This window comes from Salarias fasciatus, chromosome 7 (genome assembly GCF_902148845.1).
Source record: "Salarias fasciatus chromosome 7, fSalaFa1.1, whole genome shotgun sequence".
In the NCBI taxonomy this organism is placed as follows: Eukaryota; Metazoa; Chordata; class Actinopteri; order Blenniiformes; family Blenniidae; genus Salarias; species Salarias fasciatus.
In genome coordinates, this window is record NC_043751.1 from 4,150,655 (window position 1) to 4,177,995 (window position 27,341).

Genomic DNA, 27,341 nt, shown 5'->3' on the forward strand with positions numbered 1-27,341 from the left:
CTTAGAAGAAATGAAGTCATAAAAACAAACCTACAAACTGTATGATCGAGAAATCGCTTATTGCACCATAAAGTGAACAAGCACTGGAGTAATCCATGAGGTCTGTATGCCAAAGGGAAAGTGGCTCCAACAGGTTCACGCCGCAGGGTCGGAGGTCAACATGAATTCACTTTAACAAGCGACAGAAATGCGGAGAAACGCAGTCAGGGACCACGTCTCGGAACAATCCCTCGCTTGTGGCACAAACTGAAAGCTGCAGTTCAGTCACAGCAGCCCACTCAGCATCAAAGGGACCGCTGCAGCTTAATGTGGGACCGGAGAGGGGGGGTCAGATCTACAGCGTTGATACAGACTACACCACTGAAGGCTGTGTCATACAGACTGTTGGAATGAAGCATTTAAACCTGCACATGCAGTTTCAGGGCTTCAAACTAAAGGAGCTTAGTGAAACTGAGGTTTGTGCTTTTAGTGAAAATGCTGAAGTTATAAAAATCAAAGTGAGAAATTCATGTCAGGAACTAAATAGTCATAAAAACCAAACAGAAAAAGTTATTTGACTTCAAAGAGACCAAGTGGTGCTTGATTCCACATCGATAAGAGCGAAGAGCCACACCTAACACAAACACTTCTGGGTAAATCAGTATCAGTCTGATCAGATCATAAACTGATTCACTAAATGTGGCAACTGTCAGACACCGACGTGACCTTCTACGTGACACAATAATGCATCACAAGATCCTGCAGTTTTCAAAATTTTGCATTTTCTTCTTTGGCCAAAGGGTCGATTGCAGAATAAAAAGTATGAACTTTACTTCTCTTAATGATGGAACGCTGATCAGATGAAACAAGCAAAGTCAAACCAGGCTGTTCAGCCAAGTTTAGATTTGAAGGGTGACAGAAAAAAAAAATCAGTTTGGGTGATTCTGGAATAATTAAGAAAATCAATATTTATTCACAAAACCTGTGCGAATTAAAACATATTTACAATCTGAATCACTAACCAGGCACTCCTTTTCACTGGACAATAACAATGACAAACTAATAAATACACAATAATGGCGTCTGAATCAACGCATCAAGGCTCAGACGTGTGTGTAAAATAATTAAATGACATTTGAAGAGAGATGACAACTTCACAGTTTTCTGAAATTTTAACTGGAGAAAGACAAACAAGACAAATCTTGAATGTTACAATCAGAATCTGGCACGGTAATTTCTCGGTGAAACTCGGTAACATTTCATTGAAGAAAGATAAAAGTCCCGATTAAAGCTAAAGCTGCAGGTCAGAACAGGCGACGGAGGGTCAGAGGTGACGCCCCTTCACCTGTCAGAGAACACACAGCGTCACAGCAGGACACAGAAGGCTCTGCTCTGCTTGATGTTCCTGACTCAGTGCAGCAGCCGCTTCCTGCTGTAGGTCCTCTGGGTGTCAGAGCGCTGGACCGGCTGGCCGAAGGCAGAGATATCCGCTCCCGCATCTGCAACAGCAAGGGCGGGAAAAAATGGATCATCTGAACTTCATTCGGATTGTGAACTCAGAGTTCACACTGCCACACCGGCACTATCTTGAAGACTTTGAGGGTCAACTGTTAAAATTAGGTTTTTCATTTCGTTGTCGCTTACTGGACTGAGGCACACAGCTGTGGCATCTCCACAAAGCACACGCAGCAGTGTTACTCCGAAGCAGTTCTGCTCGTAAAAAAATCTGATATAAAAATTTACTGTTTTGTTGTGACCCAGGGTTCCTGGACTGAGACCAGATCTGACAGTTAAAGATTCACCGCGCTGTCACGTTAGAAACCGATCACACCCTCACTCTGCACAATACATGAATCGCAGGGGGAAACGCTCAGCACTGCTGCACACAGTAGAATACTTTCACATGAAAGAGCCTGACATCGCAGAATCAGAATGCAGGACCAAGTGCAGAGAAAAGCTTTTTTCTTTAACCATCATCTCACCAAATATTGTTAACATTTAATATTGTGGCCCACAAAAACTAGTGTTTTAGTTATATGTTTTTAATTATTTTGCAGTCTTTTAGGTGTTTCATTTATCATAAGAACTTTTTCATATTTTAGGACGGGGCTCAAGAATTTCTTTTCGTGTCGTCATTTTGTTCGCTGCAGTAACAACAACTTCCTAAAAAGGAAGTCATTCAAGTATCATTTATATTTTAGACGGGAGAGCCTCCCGTCTGGAGTTTGATCGCTCAATGTTCTGAAGGAAAACATGATCACTGCAACAGAATTCCAATCGAGCCTTTCGCGACACACGAACACGGCTCTGACATGTTCAACGATGTCAGAAAACCATCACCGCCGATCCTAAGCTAACGGAGTGAGAGAGTGTCTGAGGCTGGGATGACCTTGACAATCCAGCGACTGAGGACCCTGAACTCTAATCTCTTCTTTTCATCTCTACTCCTGAAAGCTGGTTTCCTGCTTGAAGCAAGTTAAGGCGGTGAAAACGGCTTCAGCAGAACTGTTCTAGTCCACCTGGGGTCGTTTGAAGTGATGAGGGCCCTGCTTCTTTCTGCTGAGAGCAGACTCACACCGCCCTGTGGTATGAAGTGGTATTACATGATAGGACTGCTACTGGCAACTGCAGCAAGCAGTAATTCTGCAGCAGAACAGACAGATGATGATGGCTTGTTTAAGTCAAGGGCTCAGCAGTAAAGGTGAACTGGATGAGCAGGGAGTTTTGATTGCAGAAAAAAGGGGGTAAATGAAAAGGATCAATACCAATGATTCACTAGTTTAAACACAAGCATTGATCTTGAAATAATGTGTTCCTCACCTCTATAACTGAGCGATCTCTTTTTAGCAGAGCTTTTGCTCTTGAACAAGAGAGGGGACTGAGTCAGGGCCAAAATGCCGCTTGCTGTCACTGGCTTTCTCTTCCTGGAGCTGGGAGGAGTTGTTGCTGTCAAAGAAGCAGAAGTCACGTTCGTCAGTGTGACTTTAAAATATCGACATAGGGACTAATATGAAGCACGCATTCAGAAACGGTTTCAAAACAAACTGCTCATTTCGGTATTAAATTGCAGAAGGATCAATTGACTTCTTACTTGATTTGTCATCTCCGTCTCCATCTCTTTGCAGATCAGCGTCGGCTTGCTGCGCCAGCTTTTCGATCCAGAACAGGTCCTCCAGTGGAGAAAGAGGAGAAGCACCTGCTCCAAATGTCGGCGATTGTCTGAATGCCAAGGGAAAAGGTCTGTTTTGCCGTCCGGCTCGTCGGCGTCCTCGACGTCCTGCAGCCTGCTCACTCCGAGTTCGGCTTCCTCCATCAGCTCGTCCAGCTGAGGCTCCCCCTTCGGGCCCCGGTCTCTGAACACTCCCGCCTGGGCCCTCTTCCTGCGAGGCCAGCTGTTCAGGCTGTCCGGGGTCAGCTTCCCCACGCTCTGAGGTGAGGGAGTCAGAGGGATGATGTCGGCGTAGGCCATGGCGACGCCGTTCCCAGCGGCGTGCCGCGTCGGCGTGTACGACTGGCAGATGTAGGTCTGGACGCTCCCGCCCTTCGCCGGAGTGGTCTTGGCCGGGGTGGCGTGAGCGCAGACCGACGGCGAGATGCATCCCGGGTCTCTGTGTTTTGAGAACATGGCCAAGGGGCTTTCCACCAGAGGCTTCACGCCCACCACGCCGCTCTGCGCTCCCGTTCGGGAGCCTTCTGCCGCAAAGTCCACCGAGTTCATGGAGTCTGTGCGTTTGATCTTCAGCTTTGGAAGTCCCGATGACTGCATTTCCATTTCTACCTGGTAGGTGAGTGGATTCGGTTTTCCCGTTTTCTTTTGTCGGCTCAGTTTCGCTGGGCCTCTCGGAGTCGAAAACCGAGGGAAATCAGTCGCGTACCCTAAACGAGCGGCAGCTTCCCTTTGTTGGCGGTCGGGAGTTTGCCGGAAGCCGTAGCTCCGGGCCGGCGTGCCCTCAGACAAGACGACTGGTTTAGGAGACGCTGCGCTGGACGCCACGTCTTCACCAGACTCCGATGCCTTCCTTGAAAAGCTGATGTCATCTTCAGGCCTCACAAACTGCGTCTTCACGATTGTGGCGTCAACGATGTCCATGCTGTCGCTGTCCGTCGTGGCAGACGTGGCGTTGGAGAGGTCACACTGCTGGGAATCCGTCCGAGACGTGGATTCTGTTTCGGACGACTGAGACGTCTCCGCCCGCGACCCTTCTTCAGTTTGCGGTAACGTGCGACTTTCCTCAGAGTCACAATTCTCCGCAGAGGCTGAAATCTCACCAGACTGCAGCCCCACGTTACGTTTGGCGGTTCTAGCTACTTGAGGAGATCTTTTTCGTGTCTTGATGTTGATGGGATCCTCCAACCCTGCAGGAGGAGGAGTACCTCTCGGTGGTGTGACATCTGGTTTCTGCTGGGCTGCACTGCTTGAACTCTTGCACGGCGTTCGGCCAGATCGAGTCATCATTTGGTGAGTAGGACTCGGAGACTTGCTGAGACACCTTCTGTTTGGCTGGGGCGACGGCTGTCTGTCAACAAGAGGTTTGGACTGAGGAGACGTTTCAAGGAGACGAACACTGTCGTCCTTCTCAGGACTCTTGCCAAGCATTTCAGAAGACCTTTGATTTGCTTCTTGAATCAAAACATTACCAGTTTCTTCTGGAAGCCTCAAAAGGCTAACTTGACACGTTTTCTGTGGCGTTTTGAAAATGTCTCTTTTGGCATTCGGACTCCTCGCAGGGCCGTGGAAACCGGGCGCTTTGAACGGCGTCGCAGAACTGCAGGACGCAACGCCAGGCGACTCCGGTACCTTAAAAGTAGTGTTATTTGACACTCTGGCAGATTTTCGAGGAGATGGAGACCAAGTCACACTCTTCTTGGGAGTTCTAGACGTTGGACTGTTGAGCAGGCGTCGTCCGGCGGAAGAGCTGCCCTCAGTTGGAGCCTTGACCGGAGTCCTGAGGATGCCCTTCAGGGGGCTTTGTTTGGGAGGAGTCTGTAAAACGAGATGCTTCCTGGCTGGAGATCTGAACGGGCTGCCCCTCAGGGCCATGCCAAGTCCACGAGAAGGCCCGGCCACAGGACTGACCGATGACGGGGACGCGCCCTTCCTGGACGAAGGCGGAGTTTTAGGGGTAACTGGGACTTTGGGAGTTCGAGGGGTTCGGGATGTCTTGGGTGTTCTGGGAGTTCCACAGCTTCTTTCACTCTTACTGGGTGATTTTGTTGGCGTTTTATTTGGACTCTGATTGGAAAAAGAAAAGAAAATCTGTCACTGTAATGACTGTATCATCAATGATAAGTTGCAGTACAATTTTCTCAGAAAAAAAATTATTTAAAATAATATATAATGACACGCATACCTAAGTTGCGTTGTGAAAAAGACATAGCTCCGATCAGAGAAGATGAAACGATTTCAGTCGTCTCACTTTTCTCCAAGCAAGACTCTGACAAAACGACTCATTGCATGCAGGCGTTACCTCAAAGACGCTGGAGTCAGTGGAGAGCCGAGACCTGGTGGCCCTGGTCGAACCAGGCGGATCACGGAGACGCCGAGGGGACTCCACGGCCCCAAACAGGAGGCGCATGGGAGAGCGGACCGTCTTCGTGTTAACGCCACTGATTTTACTGTCGCTGAGAGCGAGCTGGGAGGTGGAGAGAGCGCGTTCCAGGTTGCGAGAGCGAGGCTGAGAACTCGAATAGAAGGTGGTTGAGTGCCGTTGAGCAAACTTCTGTATTCTTGGGCTTCTTCTCAGTGCTGACAAAAGAAAAAAAAAAAAAGCAGGAAGGAGCTCTAAACCACGGGCTCTCAATTCAGATAAACATGAACAAAATGTACAGTCAGGAATTTAAAACAAAAACACACAAAATTATCAAAACAGTCTTTCATCTACGCACAAAATACATGATCTGAATGAGTGTATTCCACACGGAAACGATCTGTGAAGTCAATACCGTCTGCAGGTTTTACAGGCGACTCTTCCACGATGCACTCCTCGGTCGGGACAGACTTCCTGAAAGCAGTTGCCAGTCAGCATTTTCAAAACATACATTCTTTGTGCCCTTGATGCTGGGATTCTAATTATGGTGCCATGAAATGAAAAGACAACAGTGAAGCGATACCTTCCTATTTTCTGCCGGAGCAGGAGGCGGCCGGACACTTGCTTGTGGTGGGGCGTCTCACACACTTTCTTCGTGATCAGCTTGTGCCTCTCTGAAAATGAAACGGCCGCGATTGAAGTTACTGCTGATTAGAACAATTACAGTAAAAACTAGCAAACCACTCGTTCGCATAATGTCCTCTCACCTTCAGATTCCTGAGAGCGAGTGCGCTTGAGTCCTTCCACGGCGGAGACGGACTGGCTCCGGGGCAGTCGGGCCTTCTTCGAGGGGGAAACCACCTCTTGGTTGAACAGGTTTCTTCTCACCCTGGTCACTTCTGCAGATCAGGGAACAGAATGAGCTCAGGAAACAAGAAGCACTCTCCCAGTCATGTTTGAGGAATAAAAGGGAAGAAGTGCTCACATACTTTGTGACACTAGCCACACACCCAGATTATCCTTTTCAATAGACAAACAGCAGTAAAAACAAGGGTTTGATGTTTTTCAGAAATATTTGGTTTATCTTTCAAGTGACCTTACTTGCTATTCTCAGTTCTTTTTAGTTTATTTTGAACTTTCACGTATTTGAAAGCCTAAGGTCAAGGAGCAAACTAAAATATTTCAGCACCACTGGTAAAGTTTTCACAGGTTTAGTTTAACAAGGAGAAAATCAGATTTTCGATGGCGCAGCAGCATACCTTGTGTTTGTTTCTGAACTTGCGCTTCTGCAGGTTTTTCCACAGCGGCACAGACGCTTGACTTGGACTGGGAAGAATGCAATAAAGAGACACACGGATTATACAAAAACAACAAAAACCCAACAGCTGGGGGGATTACCAAACAAATGATTCATTAGCTTACAGCTCTCGTCGTCTTTTTGGGTATCTCTATTTGGCGAAGACTTTGTGACGATTCAGTCATGCTGCGATGACGAGTCAGCATCCCGCCTCTGAGAAAACCAGGTAACAATGATCCACCGTCACTCAAACATCCACACCACACACCAGATGTCCCTGATGTGTGGTCGATGTGCGGCCTCCTCTCACCTCCTCTTGGCAGCAGAGCGATTTCTCAGGTCCTGCAGGTCGTCGGCGCCATCAGAAGCCGAGCTCTTGGTGGAGAGCGGGAGGTCTGAGGGACAGGCGCTTTCCTTCGCAACCGAGTCATCACTGAAGAAGTCCGAGGGCAGAGCGGCCGCTAAAGCCTCGGGGAGCTGGGTGCCCAGGCTGTGGTAAATCTCTGCCAGCACTCGGGGGACCGAAGTCAGAAACCTGCAACGACACAAAAGCCGACAGTTACACTCCTGCAATATCAGACGACTATTTTTACGTACATCCTAAACGCTAAGATAATCTCACGTACAGAGGAAGGACTTCGTCTTCAAGGAACCTCGCAAGACAAACTGGGTCTTTCGTCAGGGAGATGATCCTGAGCATTTCAGCCACCTGAGGAAGGCAAAAAGTTTCAAAATATTTTGCTGTTACTCAGAAAAAATGTTTCCTACACAGCCTTTGTCACACAACTTTTAAAACTGCTGCAAACTTAGCAACTGGTCATCTCTGCATTAATATTTAATTAAAAATAAAAATCTTAGCAGCGAACGTCCCACCTCCTCTGTAATCTGATCAAGATCCAGCACGTTAGACTCTTCTGAGGAGAAAAGTCTGCACATCTCCAGCCTCAGCATCCCCTGCAGCTGGCACCTGACGACACACAATGCGTTACAGACATAAACGTCTTCCCGACACCGCACTGAAAACATCCTGTTATTATAAAGCGGAAGGGACAAATACTGCAGAGAGCGGTCAGAAACACTCACTCTCTGACTTTGCTGTCAACGTCGCCAGAGTTTCCGTAGAGCTGCCTGATGGACTTGCCGGTTTGGAGGAGATGCTGCTGGATGAACAGACTGGCCTTTGCCTGAAAAAAAGACGTAAAAAGTTGAAAACATGCAAAGAAATTTGAAACTTGTGATGGAGTTTCAGTTTCAGTGTCGAGTGTAACATCTGTTATGATTGTAGCAGTATACACCTGCTTTATTCTGCCATCAAATATTGAGAATTAAAAAAAAACTAAACCCAGCCAGCCGTAAAAACACACGTCATGCTGGCACGTTTCTCACCTCCCAATCCGATACGGCCACGAAGAAGGCTTGTACAGCGGCTGCCAGCTGCTGGATTTCTGTACCGAGAGAAGCTTCTCTGTCCAGAAGAGTCCTCTCCCAGACCGACTTCAGGTGGGACAGCAGCTCTGCCTCGCTGCTGAAACCTGACAAAATGGGGACAGAAGAGAAATTTCATCTCTCTGCATATAAAAACGTTGCAGGTAAATTTGGGACATAACCAAATCACCATCATTGTATAAAGCTCATGACATGCTTCATCGCCACGTCTCCTGGCTGTGCTGCAGTAATGGACTCACTGATGGGGTTCACTGGTCCAGGCTTGTTTCTGTCACTGGACCGCCTCTTCCCAGGTCTGTCTGCTCCTTTGCCCTCGGCGCCCGGCTGCTCGGGCTCAGCCTGGTTCTTCTGGGCTTTAACATTGAGGCGGGCCACATTCAGCATCTGCAAGGAGCGACTCATGGTCTTCATCTTCTGCTTCACTGGGGTGCGCTGAGCGCCACCTACAGGTAAAGACAGGAAACGATGTTGGAGTAGTCCGGTCCAAACTTTGTAGTAAAGAATTTCAAACAGACTTTTTTTTAGTAACTTTAATCATGTAAAAATAATCACTTGAAAATAAAAATTCCTCACTCACGTTTCTTGCCCCTCTTGTTTTCTGAGTTCTGGGACGTCTGGTACAGCTCAGCCAGACCGCCAATCAGTTCCTGCTGCTGGACGGACGTCTCCTCCTCACTCTGCTCTGGCACCGCATGCAGCAACCTGGACGAAAACACATCAACGGCATGAGGACCGCTGGCTTCTCTTCTGCGAGGTACTAACAGAAAAATCAGATTTTACTTAATGAAGTCAGTACTAATAGAAATATGAAGAAATACTGGACTGTAATGCTGCACCTCATTGACTCCATTAAATGAGAGCTGACTCCTGACTGGTCGGACTGAGGAAACCACGTCTGAAGAGTGTCTGTTGTCAGAGGCGTACGGCTGAATTCCTGCAGAGCCCACTCAGGAACGGCATCATCCTCTCGATTGTCTGGAAAAAAACCCAATGGTTTAAAGATGTTTAATGAACCTTTAGTCTGATGAAGCTCAACAAGTAAAACATAGTGATTTCCGGCATCAAAACAATGCAATAGCGTGTTTGTTGAGAAAACTATTTCAGCATCTCAGACCTGAGCCTTCAACAGCTACATTAAAGCTGTAGATTCGCCAGTCTTCATCCGAGACCTACCACTGCTGCCGTCACCATCCTCCATTATCTTATACACCACTCCCAAAACGCTGCTCACGACATCTGGCAGCTCAGCTGAGGTTTCTGGCGTGGCGGGGGCAACGACTCCAGCCGCCAGGCGCCGGTCCGGCTGAGGGGCGGCAGGCTGGAGGACGGTCAGCCGGGCGGTGAAGTGGGACAGCGGGGACAGAACGGCCGAGCAAACCAGTCCACGGTCATTCATCCTCTGCAAGCTAAGGGGGCAAGCAAAGAAAGAAATGTTGAAAACATTCATCAAACATATTCTAAGATTTAAAGAAAAAGGTTTCTTGCACATTTTTGTGAACAGTTGAAACATCTGAAGATTTGCTCATAATCCACACTGAGCTGAGGTTGCGTTAGCAGGATACTTTGGGCATTTGCATATTTCTTTACAATGAAAGGATAAGAATGAATAATTTAAGATTTGTTGATCGCTTTCAGTTTACTGAACGGCATCGTGGAGTCAGGTCAGGGTGACATCAGTTGCTTTAGTTTAGTTTACCAGACACCTGATCTCTCTCAGTGGAATGTCTTTTTTTTTTTATTTAATCAACATCCAAAATGTGAAGCACACCTTGCTATCAGCCACTAGGACTCCTCTGACCATCAGAAATGTCTTCATTCTCTGAGGTAAAGACGTTCTTTAGAGATTTAGGTTGATACCGACGCTCCACGTTCACTGAACCTCCATGATTTCAATCTGCTGTTGCATCCCCAAAAAAAGATCATCTTTTGGGCTAAAATTTGTTCCTTAAGGGACTTTTGATTCCAGCAAACTCATTTTCAAGTTCACAAATAACTGGTGTAGTTCTGCTGTAATTAGCCATCAGTAGTCAGAGGCGGTCCTCTCCATACCCTGGCTGCAAGTGGCTGCTGTTTCCATAAAAAACAAAACAAAAAAAAAAAATAACGACTGTTCTCCTGAATCAACCATTTTTAACCAGAGGAGAGCTAAAAGCTACATTTGTGTTTTGTTTTCAGACCATTCTCTCTGAACGGTAAAGCTCATGTTGCAGTCTCTGAATTACACAGAGCAGCAGATCTGGCACAAAAAGATCCAGGTACGTTTAAAGTCACTTAAACTACATTGTTCAAACTTCAGCAACTCAGTTAAACCATGTCCTCATGCTTTAAACACAAAACCTCTATGTACGATAAATACTTAACACTATACCTGACAAAGTGTCCAATAACAGAGTGAGAGTGTGTGTGAGTAAGAATTAAATCTAAACAAAACTGCAAAGAAAAAAAAACAAATCCTCACAGGTACTTCTGATATGCTGACAATCAATCACAAAACAATGATTACTTACATATCCCTCAAAAGCAGAAAATAAAATAAAAAATTAAATGGAATGGAAAACACATTGTAATCACATTATTAACCTCAACTGAATCTTTGTCATCAAGTAATTCAAACACACGGTAAACATATGAGCATCTCTGTGTCAAACAGAGCTGCCGTGTCTGCGTGTCTCACCATGTGCGCAGCGTGAGCGGACAGCTCCATTAAGAGATGCTGGAAGGCAGCAGCTCCCTGACTACTGCCGCTGGAGGCCTGGACAACCCACGACTCTGTAGCAGTGAGTGTGAGCGATGCAGCGTCCCAACCCTGCAGCACTCCTTTAAGACACACTTCAGCGGACTCTGGAAGAAGCCTCTGTCGATGAGACGACGGCTCCATCAAGACACCACAGCTCTGAGCCGCCTCCCCTGGTGTGAAGAGAAAAAACAAAACTAATTACAAATCTCAGTCAGATCACTTCATTGCACAACATTTATACATCAAGTACACAGTTGTGTTTAGTTATGGTTAATTTTGACAAGACTTAAATGTCTTTCTTCACATGAAAGACAGATTGATTTGTCATGATTATACCAATTTTCATTGATGCAGCTCAAGATTTTTGAATAAGCCAAGAACAAATCACAAATAAGTTAAATCAGAATGACTGACTTGTGGAACACTCATACCCAAAACAGCTTCAATGTTTTCTATTTTAAATACTAAAATTCTGGGGTAAGCCTGATGTGCATTTACGATACTGAATGGCAAACAATGAGGAATATGTATTCCAGCGGTGTCAAACAAAAGGTCCATGGTCCAGAACTGGTCAGCAAGAGGCTCCAATCCAACCACCAAGCACATTCAAAGTAAAATTCCAAAGAAAACAATATTTTAACAAAATTCATCAGAACAACAACACAGAGTCAAGCTGAGACGTCAGGGATGCTGCCGTGAAAGCCAGCCATCTCTTGCAATCAAATTAACTTTAAAGCCATGCTGTCAGGGTTAGTTTGTAAAAACATGCAAAATGCAAGAACTATAGGAGATTTATGGACATTTCACTTTATTTTGCACCAGAAGGTTTCTTTAAAATTGGCTTTATGTTGAGTGTGTGGTATTTTTCAGTAGTAACTGTATGGTGTTGGTGAAAATACTAGACATTTTAACACAGATACCCCAGTCCCAACAACCACACCACAAAAAAAAACCTTCAATGCTTAAATGTAAAGGTTGTTATGGCACTGTTTATCAGTCTGGTCCACTGAACATTAAACTGGGCTCTATGTAGCTATTGAGCCGTTTGACACCATGATGTGTACAATACAGATAAAAACAAACCGACATTCATTTCAACTTCAAATGAAGAAATCCAAGAAAAAGAAACATTTATCTACCATTTGAAGAATTCATTCATGATAGATACCACGCCATATTGAGTTCATCAAGAATTTGCATCCATGAGTGTAACAGATGATGCTTGAGCTCTGTTTGTTGATAAGATACGAACACAAGCTACAAACCTTGATTCCATCGCAGAACACCATCCACAACCGGAAAAGCGACGCGGTGGAGCTTTTCGGACGACAGCAGGTATCCGATGCTTGATTTGTACCCGAAGGCCTCGCTCATCAATCCTGGGTCTGTCTGGCCGTCAGAACAGAGGTGCAGCAGTGCCACCGCAGGGATCACTCTGCCACCCAGCTGAGCCAAGACCTCAGACAGCTTGTCATATCCGAGGCCGTCTTCACACTCCACAACCTGCAATTAGACAAAAAGGTGAAGTCTGTGAACATCTGTGTAGAAGGAATTCTGGCAGATGTTAAAGGGCAGTGCAACTCTTCTCAAAGAGCAGAACTGTCTTAGAATGTCAAATCAATGATACATCATCATATGTGTTGTGACAGAACTGTGTCTGCTCCTTAATATTTACACTCCCAACATTATACTAGTTGTAGTGAAAGTTGAAGAGGTCATGCAGTGTTATAACAGCTGTTCTCACCTGGATGTGATCTATTGTCAATCCAGTGGAGGACTACCTTTCGCTGAACGAGCATTTGGTGAAGTCCCTTGGAAATCAGTGTCTCTGTCACGTCGTATCCAAGTCGTCAGCTTTTCAAAGACAGGTAGTCCAAAAGTTGTGTCCTGATCGTGGACACTGTGAGACAACAAACACCACATTCCTCTCGGTGCTGGAAGTGTCCTCATCGTGTGGTCCGCCGGCCTTCCCAGCACGGCTGGACTTCCTGGGCCTCAGGGACAGTTTGGTGGGAGACGTGATGTCGGTCTGTCCCACTGAAAGTCCAGCAGGGGTTTCCTTCAGGGCGTTCTGCACCGAACTGGATCGACTGTGCTGCAGCTTCTGTCGAGAAGGCCCCGCTTTCTCCCTCTCGCCGAACTTGGCTTCAAACTCCTGCTCGAAATCCTCAAATGACTTGTGGCAGAGCTCCTTGAAGTCCGAAACTCTGGATATGAGGCTGGCACTGCGACCCGTCTTGGACTGAAAGAATTTATAGCCCCAGCGCACTTTCTCAAATCCAAATTTATAGCCGAAATGCAACAAGACGTGCAGTATTCCTCTTTTAGTGAAATGATTCCTGACTTCCAGTTGATCTCCCGAGTCCTGATTTCCATGATCGACATCGATAACAAACACCAAGTTGTGTAAAGCCATGACGTTAACCGCAGGGTCCGCGAAGATGCTCATTCCATGAAAACATCCGTAACTTCATTCAAAATAAAGAAGCACGCTGCCATTTTCAAAACGGACGCGACACAGCTGTTTAATCACTGTACGAGGAGCTGGACGCAGCGCCGCCATGGACAATAAGCTAATAGCTACAGCAACTTCGAGTGGAAAACAATACGATACCTACGGCCCAATAGGAACGAATCTGACGTTGAGTGAATCATTGTAACAGAGTCTATTGTTTACATAAAAGTTCTATCTCAGAACTAAACTTATCAGACGCCATCTTGTAGGAGCCGTCTGCTCTTCACTCTTCGCGCTCGCTGCACGAGGACCCGCCCCTTCACTCTGATTGGTCCAGGCCACAAACCCACGACTCTTATTGGTTCAAAATCAGGCTTCAACTCACAGACGATACGACACAATTCTATACTGACTTTTCATTGGATGAAAGTTCCATCAATCAAATCTTGACCGGGCCGGTTTCAATGACGCAGAGTAATGAGGAAGATGGTGATTGGCAGTCACCGGCTGCATTTAACTTTTAAAACTGCAGGGAATTTATGAATCAAAAATAGACTACCGGTGTTACGTTTCTGGAATGTAAAAAATAAAATCAACTATTAATTATTTGATATTTTTTTCAGTTGCTGATAATTCGCTCCAGACCAGACATTAAAAAAATATTTACATTGATACGAATATGTATTTGTATTTTTTAGAATTACCAACATGGATGAGACAAGACCATACAGATACGGAACCATAAAAATACACCTGGAGTACAATTCAACTCCATTTTAAATATACATGACAAAAAAAAACAAAACAACATAGCCTGAAGAAACTTTCTGGTTGAAAAACAGCAACTTCACATAAGCAAGCAGCTGACAGTGGAAGGAAAAAAATCCTTTTACAGGAAGAAACCTGCAGAACCAGGCTCACAGGTTGCAGCTTCCTGCATGTCCAGTTTGGCTTAGGGCAGGAGTGCCCAATCCCGTTCCCATACAGCCCCTGTCCTGCATGTTTTAGCGCTCTCCCTGCTCCCACATACATGAATCGAATGATTCTATCATCAGCAAGAGCCTAACAATGCCAAGTAATAAGCCTGTCAATGCCTTGAAGTGTGTGGAAGAAGGGCGAGACCTGCAGGACAGGGGCTCTCCAGCAGCAGGACTGGTTCAGGGAATAAAAAGAGGACAGGACAGCAACAGAGAGAACAATACACCGACATTATAGTCCCGTATTGTACCTGTAGTAATGCCATATTCACACTTGTTGTATTTCGTATCCTTTAATCTGTCTCATGTGTCCAGTAAATATCTCAAGGCAGATTAAAACCCATTTATACAATTCACAAGAAAATATTATACAAATGGAGCCTAACAACAGGTTTATGTCCAAAACAAACTCGGTGTTTTAGGCCCCTTTACATGAACGCTTCCTTCGAACTGAGAAAATCAACATATCTTAGTTTTATAGGATCCAAACAGTAGTGCAACTACTGCATGGGTCAGTCTTTATGTGAGCAACAAATCAACCCAAATTCAGAAATAGACAAAGAACCCAAATCACATTTTCCATTTCATGTTAGTCAAACATCATTATTTACTTACCATCGTCTGCCAAGTTAAGCAAATTGCAGGAGAGCCAGGCCTCTTCAACTTTCTGTTTGTCAATGCCAAACATGGTCGTTTTCAGGAACCCATCCAGGGAAAAACCTTGCTTTCAAACGTCTGGGAATAATCATGGTTTTATCAACATTCTCAGTAGGATTTAAGGTACTGAAATTAATGTTAAAGTGGATTAGCAAATTTGATTTTGCGTGATATGAAACCTTGTGCGAATTAATCATAATTCATCAGTTGAAACATATGTGGTGCTGCAACTTTACATGAATCCCATATGTTTGCTTTTCCCATATTTTCTCCTGGCATATGTGACTGTGTAAGTGTAGCATTTATTTATCCTTCCTTAAGGTTGGAGGGAAACCAGAAAAAGAAAGGTTTGGAGATAGAGAACACTGAGAGGCCACACATGTGGGTCAGTTTTTATTTGACATCAGTAATCGCCTCTTTTCTGTAGCACCAGGGGGCGATAAAGAGCTTAGAAAAGAAGTTGAATGTACTCTGGTGTGTATTTCTTCCTCTGAATCCACTCTTCTTCCAGCCATGACGCCAGGATGTAGGTTAGGAACATTTCTATGGTCATATAATCATTAAAACATTCTGCACACTCATGTAAATGGTATGCATGCATGAATAATATGAGCACACGCATACTGATTATTACCCATTCAGCAGACACCCTGGAGTGGTTGGCTTGTTACTGAAAGGCCTTCCGATGAGTCTACAGATGAATGAGTTTATAATGTCCACTTCAAGAAAAAAGCTCATTAACAACGGGATGATGTTTACATCAAACATATTTACCTACAATACAGAATCTTACAGATCAGTAAACTTTGACTTTTAACAGGACAGTTTAACACTCCAGCTCAGGACACACATTTTGTCACAGCAAAATGTACAAAATACAGTACATAAAAACTTACAACCTTGAAACATGCTCAGCGATGGCAAAATAACAGTGCAAATTTTCAGTGTGGCTTTGTGTTGTCAGTTGATAAAAAAGTTTCAGTACAAAATAAAACATTGCTTAACACATTGCTTTTACCAGTTCTATCCACCAAATTATTATGCAGGTGATTAACATCATGCAACTGTTGGGTGCCACCAAGTCTTCATAGTACTCATTTAAATCATGTAGCATGGCTGAAGCAGCAGCTGTCTACATATAGAGAACGACTTTCTAATGAATCTATGCAGGAAGGGTAGCTTGGCTAATAGGTGATGAGCACTGGAGACAGTGAGCTTGAGCGTGTTGCAAAAGAGAGTCTGTTCACCGCCAGACACAAAACACGGTACATTCAAGTAAATAAAAACCCACAAAATTGAATGCAAAAATATTTAAAATGGACTGAAATGGGCAATCACAATTTTGTCTTCCAAAGTTGTATTTTGGTGACAAAATAAACCAAAATTCCTGGCAACCTTTTTTTTTTTTTTTACTAATGTTGACTGCTGTTGTTGAACTGTAATGAAGTCCGCTGTATGCCACTGAAGAGCAGCAGTCTTCATTCAACCAAGAATAAACAGCCTTCTCTGATCCTGCCTACAACAAAAAAATAAACATTTTCTAGTCCCTCAGTTCTCATGATTTCTGTTTGGAAAACAAACACAACCAAGAACTGGCTTTGTTTCAAGACATTTTCCACTTGTTTTCAGGGACATTTTGTAACAATGTGATCATTAAAGTACTTCAAAAATGGGATAGGTAGTGTGAAAAATAAAACATGGTTTTATCAAAAGACAGCACTGGAAGTGCCAAGTTCTTGAAGTGAAAGACTTTCACTCAGCTGCTTACGTAAGACCCAGATAGTTTTACATAAAGGAAACCAGCATGTTTGCTGTGTTTCAAGCTTCATTGACATTTCTTACTCGCATCAGCTGTTCTCCAAAGTTCAAAATCTTCTAATGATTCATTGAGTAACACTGTTTTGACATCAAACAAAGTGGATGGTGATTTATGTTCCTGAAAAAATCGTAACTGTCTTTTTCTCCCACAAAAAAAAAAAACATCCCTCACCTATAGGTTGAATAAAAACCACCAGTGTTTAAATGTATTTTACCTTCAACTCACTGACATCCAAAACGGGCAGAAAGTCAGTGTGAAAAATGTGTGTCTTGTTTTGCAGCTTAGATGTCTCTGTGAAAGCTTAACAAGCGCGTATATAAACAATAATAACACGTTAAAAACTAAAGTTAGTTTGCTAATCCACCGTTTACGTCTCAGTCTCAGCTTCCAGGTTGTTCACAAAACACATTGCAGGGGAACACGATCCCACTTTGAATTCAACTAAACTGTTTTCCTGTTTATTTTAGGATTCAATGGATTGTCTATGTCTGAGCCTCATTATGTTTATCAGATGTGTGAATATCAGTCATTTAGGCAAAATTTAGGTAGTCTTCAGCATTTCTTAAACAAAACAGAAGGAGTCTGAAAATCAAACAAAGAAACAAGACAGAACAAGAAACAAGACTGAGCTTTGGATGTTTGTTTCTCTGATGCTCTTTCATGTTGTTTTAATCTTCTCAACAAGGTAAAAGAGGGCAGGAAGCTTGGGCTGATCCAGTCCTTTTTTGAAGTGATCCCCGTCTCTTATCAGAAGATCTCAGTGACGCAGATGTTCCCACAGTCCGGCCGTTTCACAGTAATCGTACTGTGGATGTGGTTAAGTGCAGCAGCTCAACAAGCACTAGAAAAACAATGAGTAATGTGTTTGTTTGAGGGATGAGGACACAAGTATGGAGACCTTCTGTGTGCTAACAGCTGGTGTTTTTCCATCGGTCCCCATTGGCTGGATGACTATAAGTGGCTGTTTTTGAAATGAACGGCAGTTGTGTTTTGTTTTCTGTCAGATGCAGCAGCAGGATGAAGGTTATAAAAGCTTTATGTATCGCAGTTTTCCCTGCCATTGATCTCATTTACCAAAAAAGAACAAATGCAATTAATATGACAACCAACCAACCAACCAAGAGGATCGACAGTACAGACAAACCATTTTAAAAACCAACAAACCATTTGGTTTTACTTTGTCAGTGGCCACACACAGAGTTTTTAACATTCTCATAGTAGTCTTACAGTTAGAGAATTCCTGGTAGTCCAGACTCTGGATGGGGCGTTCCTTTCTGGAGTTTGCATAACTGAGAGTGTATGGGTTTTCTTTGGACTCCAGTTTCTTTCCGCTGTAAACACTCGCTTTGGAGTGATCCTCATAACATGGTCTTAGGATATAAACTGACTCTCACCAACTTAAATGATTAACTAAAGGTTTGAAAGAAGGACTTTTATGCAATGGAGTTGGTTCAAAATCAAATTAAATCCATCCTTCAGCTGTTTCGACCATCTCTCTCTTCTTCATGAAAGCTGCTCTCCAGTCTGCGTCTCTCCATGGTGATCTCTTCCAACCACAAAAGAATCACTGTCAAACACTTCAGTCATTATACCTCTGGAGGAAATGTCTCTCTCATTTTGCAGATTTGCTTTATCAGAGCCTATTTTTAGTCCAGGCGCTTGCAGCCCGAGCAGGTTCTCATTTAAAACCCCTGCAGCAACGTCTCCGAGCTGCCGGCACCAGCAGATGGAAGTTATGCATCAAGATTTTGCTTGTCATTGAGCAGATTAGAGGAGGCTGCTTGTAGGCAGGGAGGGAGGGATCTCTGAGGCTCCAGAGAACACTTTCCACAGCGGGAATGACGCTGCTGTGGCTGGGTTTGCCGCTGATAACATGACATTACAGAGAGTGCGTCAGCCGTCAGGAGGACATGCGGGAGACGCAGGTTAAGGACGGAAAATTCTCAAAGGCAGACGGCAAGGGAAGGAAAGAAATCATCAATGTCCTCCTCTTTTCTGATTTTTTCCCACAAAACCTTGAATGTCAAATCACTGTAAACACCTGGTTGGCCTGTTTCAGGTACGCTCGAGGCAGAATGCATACATTTTTTTTTTGCTCTGAAATCGAATAGGGGAGACATTACTCCAAACAATATGTGTTCATTGAAGGGCCTACAATCAAGATAAACTCAGTTGAATAATGCGTTCCCAGAATACATTGCAGCAGGTTCACTAAAAGGCTCGAATTCACCTTTTCTCATATTTTATTGTCGATTATTTTGTAAAGCCTGGAAAATGTATATTTATATACATATTCCATTTCTTAAATCTCTAAATTATTAAAGGGGCTGTATCATGCAAAATTCACTTTTTGTGTTTTAACCTTGTTATATAGTTATGTTCTCACCAAAAACACCCCCAAAGCGTTTTTTTCCTTCGTGCCTGTGTGTTTAAGCTTTCCTCCTGTTTCTGCTGCTCAGAGAGGCAGCCCCTCCCGCACCCGTGAAAACGCTCTGTTTTCCACGTTCACGTCACACTGTGAAGATGGCTCCCCTGAGCCCCCCTCCCGCAGGCCCTCGGCAATCAGCGTTGCTGCTTTTTTGTAACTCTGATTACGGAGATAAACTTTAATCATCATCTGAAAGCAACAATCAAGCAAGAGTCTGAAGGGTCTGAAGGGTCTGAAGGGTCTGCGCTTGGTGAGTTTCTCACAGGAAAAGACGTTTTCGCGTGTCTTTGCATGTAGAGAAGCCAGAGCTAAAGAGCTAAAGCTAGCCAGCGTATTTGTTTTGAGGCGCTGATTGGTTGAAGTAGCTGTCAGTCAAAGTCCACAGGGGGAGAGGCGGGATTTTCAGTGAAACGGAGCGTTTTCTCTTCCGGGTTTCAGAATTAGCCCCAGAAAATCTTTTGTTTCACACAAAATTACTTTTCCTTAGCGCCAAAAATAAACTATTACCATGTTAATGCCATTTCTAGGGTTTGGACTAGCTAAAAAAGCATGATACAGCCCCTTTAAGAATGTCCTTAAGAAATGTTATATATTGCAAAAATGAGTTTGAAAATATGTATGTGTGTTTTGTTGCAAATAAAATGCCTAAATATGATGTTAGTATGCACGAAGAGTATCAAAGTGGTTTTCATGTTGTTTTAAGAACAGGAGGAAACAGAAGTTACTTAACGATGGTCACTTTCCTGATGAAGGGCAAGCAAAACAAATCAATGCTGGACATGGATGAAAATACTTGAAAACATTTATTGAAGTACATTTGACAAACACTTGTGTATAAAGTAGAACAAATATATAAAGGTAGAAAGGTTATAATTTTGCTATAAAGTTTTGAGTGACTTTACAAGTCAGAAAGAGAAACGAAACGATCACATCTCCACCTCCATTTGGCCATGAACAGAGAACACAATAAATAAAGATTTTCTTAAAGGCAAACTTTTCAATCAGGAACTGAATCGAGAGCAGAGAGCTAATCGAAAACAAGAGGTCAGGCTCCTGACAAAGCATTGTAATTGCAGTGACGGCCGGGCCACTGCCAGCGTTCAGCTCAGTCCTTTGCTTAGTCTAATTATTTACAACATTGTAAGTCACTAACATTTCAGTGAAAGATAAGGTAGAAAAATCTGGATACAAACAAAAATACCTATACAGCTTTAAAATGGAAAAATATCACCTGTTTTTCAAGTTTTTTTTTCTTTCTCTCAGACATCTAGAGTAGAAAAGGAATACATTTGAAGAGTGGTGTGTTCAAACACTGCATCGTCTGCTACCTTCACACCATACAGCAATTCCTCCAGATCTTCACCAACACCGTGCATCTTCAGGCTCTATGCTGACATGTTAGTATATATTAAACATGGACTTTCATATGACTGCAGCATAGTTTACACACACACACACGTACGCGCGCGCACACACACACACACAGAGGCAGGCTGGCAGAGGGGCCAGTTTGGTTCAGTTCGGTTGGCTTCTGATTGAAGTGGCGTCAAAGCAGAGTGAGACAGACGGTGCGTCCCGGCCCTCACTGGGTGGAGTCGGAGTCACTGGAGTCCAGGCTGGCCTGCGTGGACGTGGGGGTGCAGCTGGTGTGGGCGGTGGGCGAGCAGTGGAGGGTCTGCGTGCTCCGCCGCAGGTTTTCCAGCGACTGCAAGAAAGAGCGGCGTGCCCTTTCCTCCTCCAAGGGCGAGGAGCCCTCTTCCTCCACCTCGGCGATTTCGGCGAAGGTGACGGGCTGCGTCTTGAAGCGAGCCTCTCGGGGTCGGCGGGAGCGGCTCTTGCCCCTCGCCGGGCACTTGGGGACGGGCAGCTGCTGGGGAAACTCCTCCATGGCCGCGGCCATGAGGTGAGCCGGCAGGACGTGGAAGCCGGGGGTCTCCATAACCATCTGACGCACGGCAGCCATGGCAGAACAGCAACCCAGACAGATGACCCGAGAGATCTTCTCTGACGTGACCCCTCTGGATGTCTCGCGCTCTGTTCCTAATCGAAGAGGATTCTGTCAGGAATCCGAAGTCCAAAGTCCAGAAAAAGACACACTCCACCAGAATCCAAGTCCAGGCACACGGGCAACCCGGACCAGCCTGTCGCTGCAGCTGCTGTGGTCTGCCTCTGCGATTCCGCCTGTCTGCTGCCGGACGCCTCCGTTCAGTCTCAGTGTGTGTGTGTGTGTGTGTGTGTGTGTGTGTGTGCTGGTGAATCAGTCTGCTGAAGCTAATGCCTCAAACAGCTCCAGCTTCCTCTTTTATAGCAGCTTACAGCCCTCCCTCTCTCTCCCTCCTCTCCATGTGTTCCCCAGGTCCCTCCTTCTCCGCTGCTTTCCTGTCAGTCATGGGTCCAGCCTCGGTGGCGGTCACACTCTCAAAATAAATATACGAGAAGGGAATATGTGTGTGTACGTGCCGGGTGTAGGAGGTTTTGATGGATTTATAGTGAGGGAGACACTGAAGGAAAGGCAGCTAAAATAGACATGATGCTCGGAAGACTTAAAACTATGGCAGAAATGTTTACTGCAGAAACACTGTGTGTAAATAAGGTGAGAATCAAACGAAGCTTAAACTACAATTATTCCATTTGTACTGAAGTAAACAGCCAGCTGCTAACATTTCACCTTCTTTATTTACCACAATATAGTTTTTGTTCTTCAAATGATTATTTAATTCACAGGGATGGAGACTTTTCACTTAAATGAAATAAGTATTTTAGGATGAGCACAGACAAGGTAGCTTTGTTTTGTTTACATTGTATACATGTCAGCACGACAGCAGCAGGCACAGACAGTCTGCTGTTGGTACAACAATCCCATCGATCATTCTGTGAATTACAGGCTATCGGTGTGAGGAATCTGGAATATGCATGGCGGAAACTTGTTGTCTTGGAAGTAGAGGATGAATCAGTCAGGACAAAACATCAACACGTAATACTGACATAACTTACTGTGAGCAAAAAGAGACATTTGAAGTGCAGACGCGGGTACTACACTTATCTGATGAATAGTTGCATAAAAACATGTGCGGAGGCACTGCAGTGCAGAAATCCACTTCCTGAGGGTTTGATCTGACTTGAACCGCAGGTTAACAAACCACATGCCAACCCAGACTGTGACCTACTCTTAAAGTTCTCAGGAAATCGCTTTGTGTCCCCATTAAATAAATACGAGACACCCCCATAACATTTGGGTCCTCACAGCTTTAGTGGAAATGGAAACTCCACACACAAACACTGTAAATGTCACAAACTATGTGCAGGTGAGCTGAGAGCAAGCTGCCTAAAAACGTGCTGGAGCGGTGACAAACTGTGAGCGGGGCTTTGAAATAGTAATAATAAGAAGAAGAGCCTGTGACGCTCTGTTCAGGAGATTGATTTTGAAATCAATCCCACTTTTGCGAGTTCTGAAGTTTCAGCAATTAAAATGCAAACGATTAATCACAGTCTGATTGATTTTTTTTAACTGGCATTAATAAGCTGAGAAACAATAAGCTACTATTCAAATGGTAAATTAGCAATTCTTTGGAATCCCACCATCTATAAATTCATCTGCATGAGGGTTTGCAGTTTTTCAATTAAAGTAACTGCTGTTCTTGATTTTTCTCTCGAGTCCAACTGCTGCGTCACTGAGACCCAGAAATGAAAAAAGCTCATCGACAAGAGACGGCAGCGAAACCAGCAACCTCCCTCGGAGTGACAGAGCAGAGCCGAACCGGGAAGATGAGTTTGTAAAACCTGGAAATGTTAAGGTCAGTTTTTGTTGACATGAGACGCTGTGAGAGGTCAGACTTCAGACTCCACTGTTTTGGTAAGAAATTTCAGGCTGTTTATCAATGATAAGCACAAAAACTATTGAGTTCATGGGTTATAAAACAACCTGGAAGATGTAATCATATGGACTGTGAAGATAAAGCCAGAGAGGTGAGGATAAGACGGGTTGGATGTTTGTCGAAGAAAGACAGTGGAGATATCGGACAAAGGATGCTGCAGATGAAGTTACCAGCCAGAAGAAGAAGATTCCAGAGAAGATCATTCACTGTGGATTTGGAGAAGAAGTAGATGGGAAAAAAGGTGGAAGACAGACAGTTACCCAGCATGCTCAGCCTTGTATGTCGTGAACAGAACAGCCCACGAGGAAAGAGACGCAGCAGAGACTCATCAGCAGTCGCAGCATCACTCGTGTCAGTGCGTCACGTCACATTCACTGGAACTGTAATGACTACATCTATCAGCGTCAGTGTTCACGTCCCGGCTGGGGTGGCAGGGGGGTTCGGGTACATTCACACCGCAGCTGGCAGGTTTAGTCCTTCATTTTCTTTCTTTTATTTCTTTTTTTTTTTTTTGGAACGTTTTCAGTCGGAAGAAAATGTGTCTCAGATGGGTCACAGTTCAATGACGCGAAATATAAGAATTCATTCTGACGTTGACGCACATTTTTGACTGATTCCAATGCTCTTTAACAGGAAAAGAATATAGAGATAAACATTTATTCTCTGATATTGTTGTAAAAGAGCCAGCGGTTAGAAAATGTGCGAAACACAGGGACACTAAGAACATAAAAGAGCAGGAGAGAAAAAAGCTGAACAGCTGATTGTAAGATCACTTTCAAATGAATTGCAAAATCCCAATATACCATTAGATCCATCTTTGTCCGTATGAGTGGTGTATGGAGCTTGAACCAATGCTAATTAGCAACGGACAAAAGGCAGGGTGGACTCTGGATGCCAGTTAGAGTCACCAATTAACAAGGAAGCCAGTGTTTGGATTGTGGGGAGGAAGCCTGAAAAGCCAAAGAAAACACATGCAGGCAGAGGGAGAAAAGGAAAAACCCCATAAAGCAAGGCCCAGGCCGGGAATTGATCCTGGACCGTCTTGTTGTGAGGAAGCAGAGCAGACCACTTCAAGCACTGTGTCGCCGAAGAGAACCAACAGACGCAAGCTTTTAATCCACGTCGAGTCGTTCTGCAGTCTCATCACAGGACAGATGCCTGCTGAAGGACGCGACTGCAGCCGTCATATTCAGTAATGTCTCAGACAACATCATGAGCTGATGGCCAGTGATAGGACGGTTCATTACCAGAGCAGCACGGAAGGGTTCAGCAGAAAGTTCATATTAGACTATAGCAGTTAAAGATATATACTGCTTTGTTGTCATTCTGCTGAATTTGTCTTTTTCCATAAGGAAAAACCTTTGAACCAAATGGAAAATGAAGTCAAACATTACATTTGGCTGCAATATCTGCAAAATGGTTTAGGTAGACTGGGTCTTTTTCAATATTTGGAATGACTTAAAGCGATACTTCAACATTTTGGCAAATTGGCCCATTTAGCACAATTCCTTAGTCATTTAGAACAGCATGCTTACTTTTTTTGTGAGAGCGAGCTGTTGTTTATTCAGAGGTGAGTCGGGGAAGGTTTTCGGGACGGACACAATGGAAGTGAACGGTATTTTTGTTCCCCCTTGTCAAACTCATCAAATACAAAATCCAACAACCCCAAAACACTTTGGTGGACACGTTATAATCCACACATTCACTACGCTGTGAAATATTAATGCAAAATTACCAGATTGAGTTGTTAATGCGAAGATTGCTAAGACGGAACTACTTACTAAACATGGCGTCTGGGCGTAGTGATTCCAAAAGAAAAAGTAGTTCCCAGTATTTGCTTCAGTGTCGTAACGCTACAGTATTATTTGTTGGTGTTTAAATGTTGAAGTATCGCTTTAAACTCAGTTAAATGCTTAACATGATCAAACAGTTTTGGTGTGAAAAATTAACTAAACGATGGCCATTTGGCAGCATTCCATCTTTCCATCTTCTTCCAGTTCAGCGCTGTGGGGTGTTTTTGGGGGGTGATACAGTTGACGTTCGGCGATGTCAGGAAGAATATGCAAATTACACACAGAGAGGCCAGATCCGGAGCCTCATGATGACCAGATTCTGAAATGTTGGTCAGAAAATTTAATACTTCAATATCCACAGTTTGCACACAAGTCTTTCTGAAAACTGGCTATTTTAAATAACCATAATGTATCAGGCACAAATCATTTCCCACACATTATTAAACGCATTTCATATTTTCTGAATTCTGAGAAAATTAATCTTGTATGTTAATCACCATAAAAGGACCCTTTTCCAAACAGGAATGTTGTGTTGAATAGGTTATAGTAAGTCAGACCAGTTGCATCATAGCCCATTACTGCAGTTAACCGACACCGAACCGGTCTGTCATCCATACTGGCTTACTAATAATAACTTATAGGATCACCAACAACAGGATGTGCATCATGGCCGCATGCAGCAAGTCAACCTGTTTGCTTTACAGGAGTTGACCTCACGGGCTTTCCCTCGCCGGGGCTGCAGAGCCGTCAGGGGTGACATTACCAGCTAAAAAGGCTCCCGTTTCATCATGCATTCCTCCGATGACACCTGAGGAGAGTTAGACGGACAGCAGGTCGTGTTTCTTCTCGTCTCACTGGTGTGCCTTAGCAAACACACACACACGCACACACACACACACACACACACACACACACAAGCCCAACAGGGTCACAGGACGAGGATGTCAACTTGCAAATACCTCCTTGTTCTATTTTGAGGAGATTTAAGGTCAGCCATGATCAAGACAGCGCTTCCCTGTCAAGTGACATCACATGACAGCGAACAGTAAACTAGTGTGTGTGTGAGTGTGTGTCTGTGCAGGGGAGGTGTGAAGCTAACACACTGGCAGTGACTGCTTGATTTTTGCATAATGACCCATTTGTTATTGGTATTTTAGGACATGTCTGCAGGAATTACACAGGGCAGTCAGCAGGCCGAGAGCTTTCAGAGCATTTGTGTGTGTATTTAAGTGTGTACGTGTGTGTACGTGCATCGTCCTTGGGAATGGCTTTTTGTCCTAAAAGATTTTGACAAGGCCGCGTGTGATGTACACAAGGGCGTGTTTTGGCCAAAACAACAGCGAGAAAACTCTTTGCCTTCATGGTTTAATCTGTGGTTTTCTCACTTGTGTCCGTGCTTAGACAACTGAAGTTAGCCCATAATTTTATTTGTTTATGTTCTCTGTGTATATTTATTGCACTGTATATGATGGAAAGCCCTGGCTTGAACGTGGCAGCAGATCCTACCTGCCCATCATCCTCCCTCCGTCTACATATGAGCTTGGTGTGTGGCCTCGTCCATCCAGTAAAGATAATTAGCGGGCTTTAAACAGACAGTGAGGTCTCAGCGTTATAAACCCGAGATGTAACACTCCGTGAGCATGCCATGACTTTTCCTCTTTTCAGAAACTGAACAAACATTGTTCCACAGGTTATGTGGGTGCACTATTCTATTCTGTGTCCTGCATCCAACAGCTGACGCCATTTCAAGGAGAATGCTTCCAACAGGGGAAGGACGCAGGCAGCTGAGAAATAATCCCATCCGATCCTCTCCTCCATTACCTACAGCGCTCCGGTCCGACACACACTGACAGAACACACTTCAGTTTGACTGACAGGCAATTAGTCGAATCACATTACTGACAACTTATGTTTGTTTTCACTGAAACAAGCCGCTGTAGGGACTGATACTATTTTGCACTGAGACTGTAAACAGACTTTAGTATTCAAAAATGGGTAAAAGCAAAACTAAACAGAATGAACTCACAAAGCATGATCCGATCTGTGCCAGGTCAGTTTGTTGTTGACAATCAAACACAACCTTCAAGAAAGACAGCCTGATTTATGGACATTACAACGGACTGACAGCCGGTCCTGGCTGGACGAAGCCTTTCACTCACTGTCAACAGAGATCAGCTCCAAAACTCCAAAACTTTAAAAAAAAAACAGATAAGAGAGATTTGAAAAACAGATAAAGATCAATTGTAAATTGATTTTATACAATTTGAAAGATGATTTTGAAAGATTCATGTCGTACTGTGTGACTGGGTTTGAGACAGGCTCACACAGAGCACAGAAGCTAGTTTAACAA

The 27,341-nt window shown here is 44.2% G+C and overlaps 2 protein-coding genes across 2 annotated transcripts; both read right to left on the reverse strand.

Annotated features, from left to right (window-relative positions):
* Positions 1-929: 929 nt before the first annotated feature.
* On the reverse strand, positions 930-13,564 carry ticrr (TopBP1-interacting, checkpoint, and replication regulator). The gene is given in 24 exon segments (XM_030095787.1): positions 930-1,478; positions 2,800-2,925; positions 3,071-3,206; positions 3,209-5,212; positions 5,448-5,725; positions 5,923-5,981; positions 6,091-6,181; positions 6,275-6,406; positions 6,767-6,833; positions 6,930-7,017; positions 7,115-7,339; positions 7,431-7,513; positions 7,678-7,771; positions 7,888-7,988; positions 8,191-8,336; positions 8,490-8,693; positions 8,828-8,952; positions 9,087-9,225; positions 9,424-9,649; positions 9,784-9,789; positions 10,925-11,157; positions 12,253-12,490; positions 12,709-12,875; positions 12,878-13,564. Coding segments are annotated over 24 exon segments (5,616 nt in total). The 5' UTR covers positions 13,437-13,564; the 3' UTR covers positions 930-1,389.
* A 6,543-nt stretch (positions 13,565-20,107) lies between these two features.
* c7h11orf96 (chromosome 7 C11orf96 homolog) lies at positions 20,108-21,608 on the reverse strand. The gene has a single exon (XM_030097236.1). It carries the CDS (start codon positions 21,284-21,286, stop codon positions 20,906-20,908), a length of 381 nt encoding a protein of 126 aa, XP_029953096.1. The 5' UTR covers positions 21,287-21,608; the 3' UTR covers positions 20,108-20,905.
* Between the last annotated feature and the right edge of the window lie 5,733 nt (positions 21,609-27,341).

Bases quoted from the DNA above. Each gene is read 5' to 3' on its own strand.
- c7h11orf96 (XM_030097236.1), bottom strand. From the start codon at position 21,286: ATGGCTGCCGTGCGTCAGATGGTTATGGAGACCCCCGGCTTCCACGTC.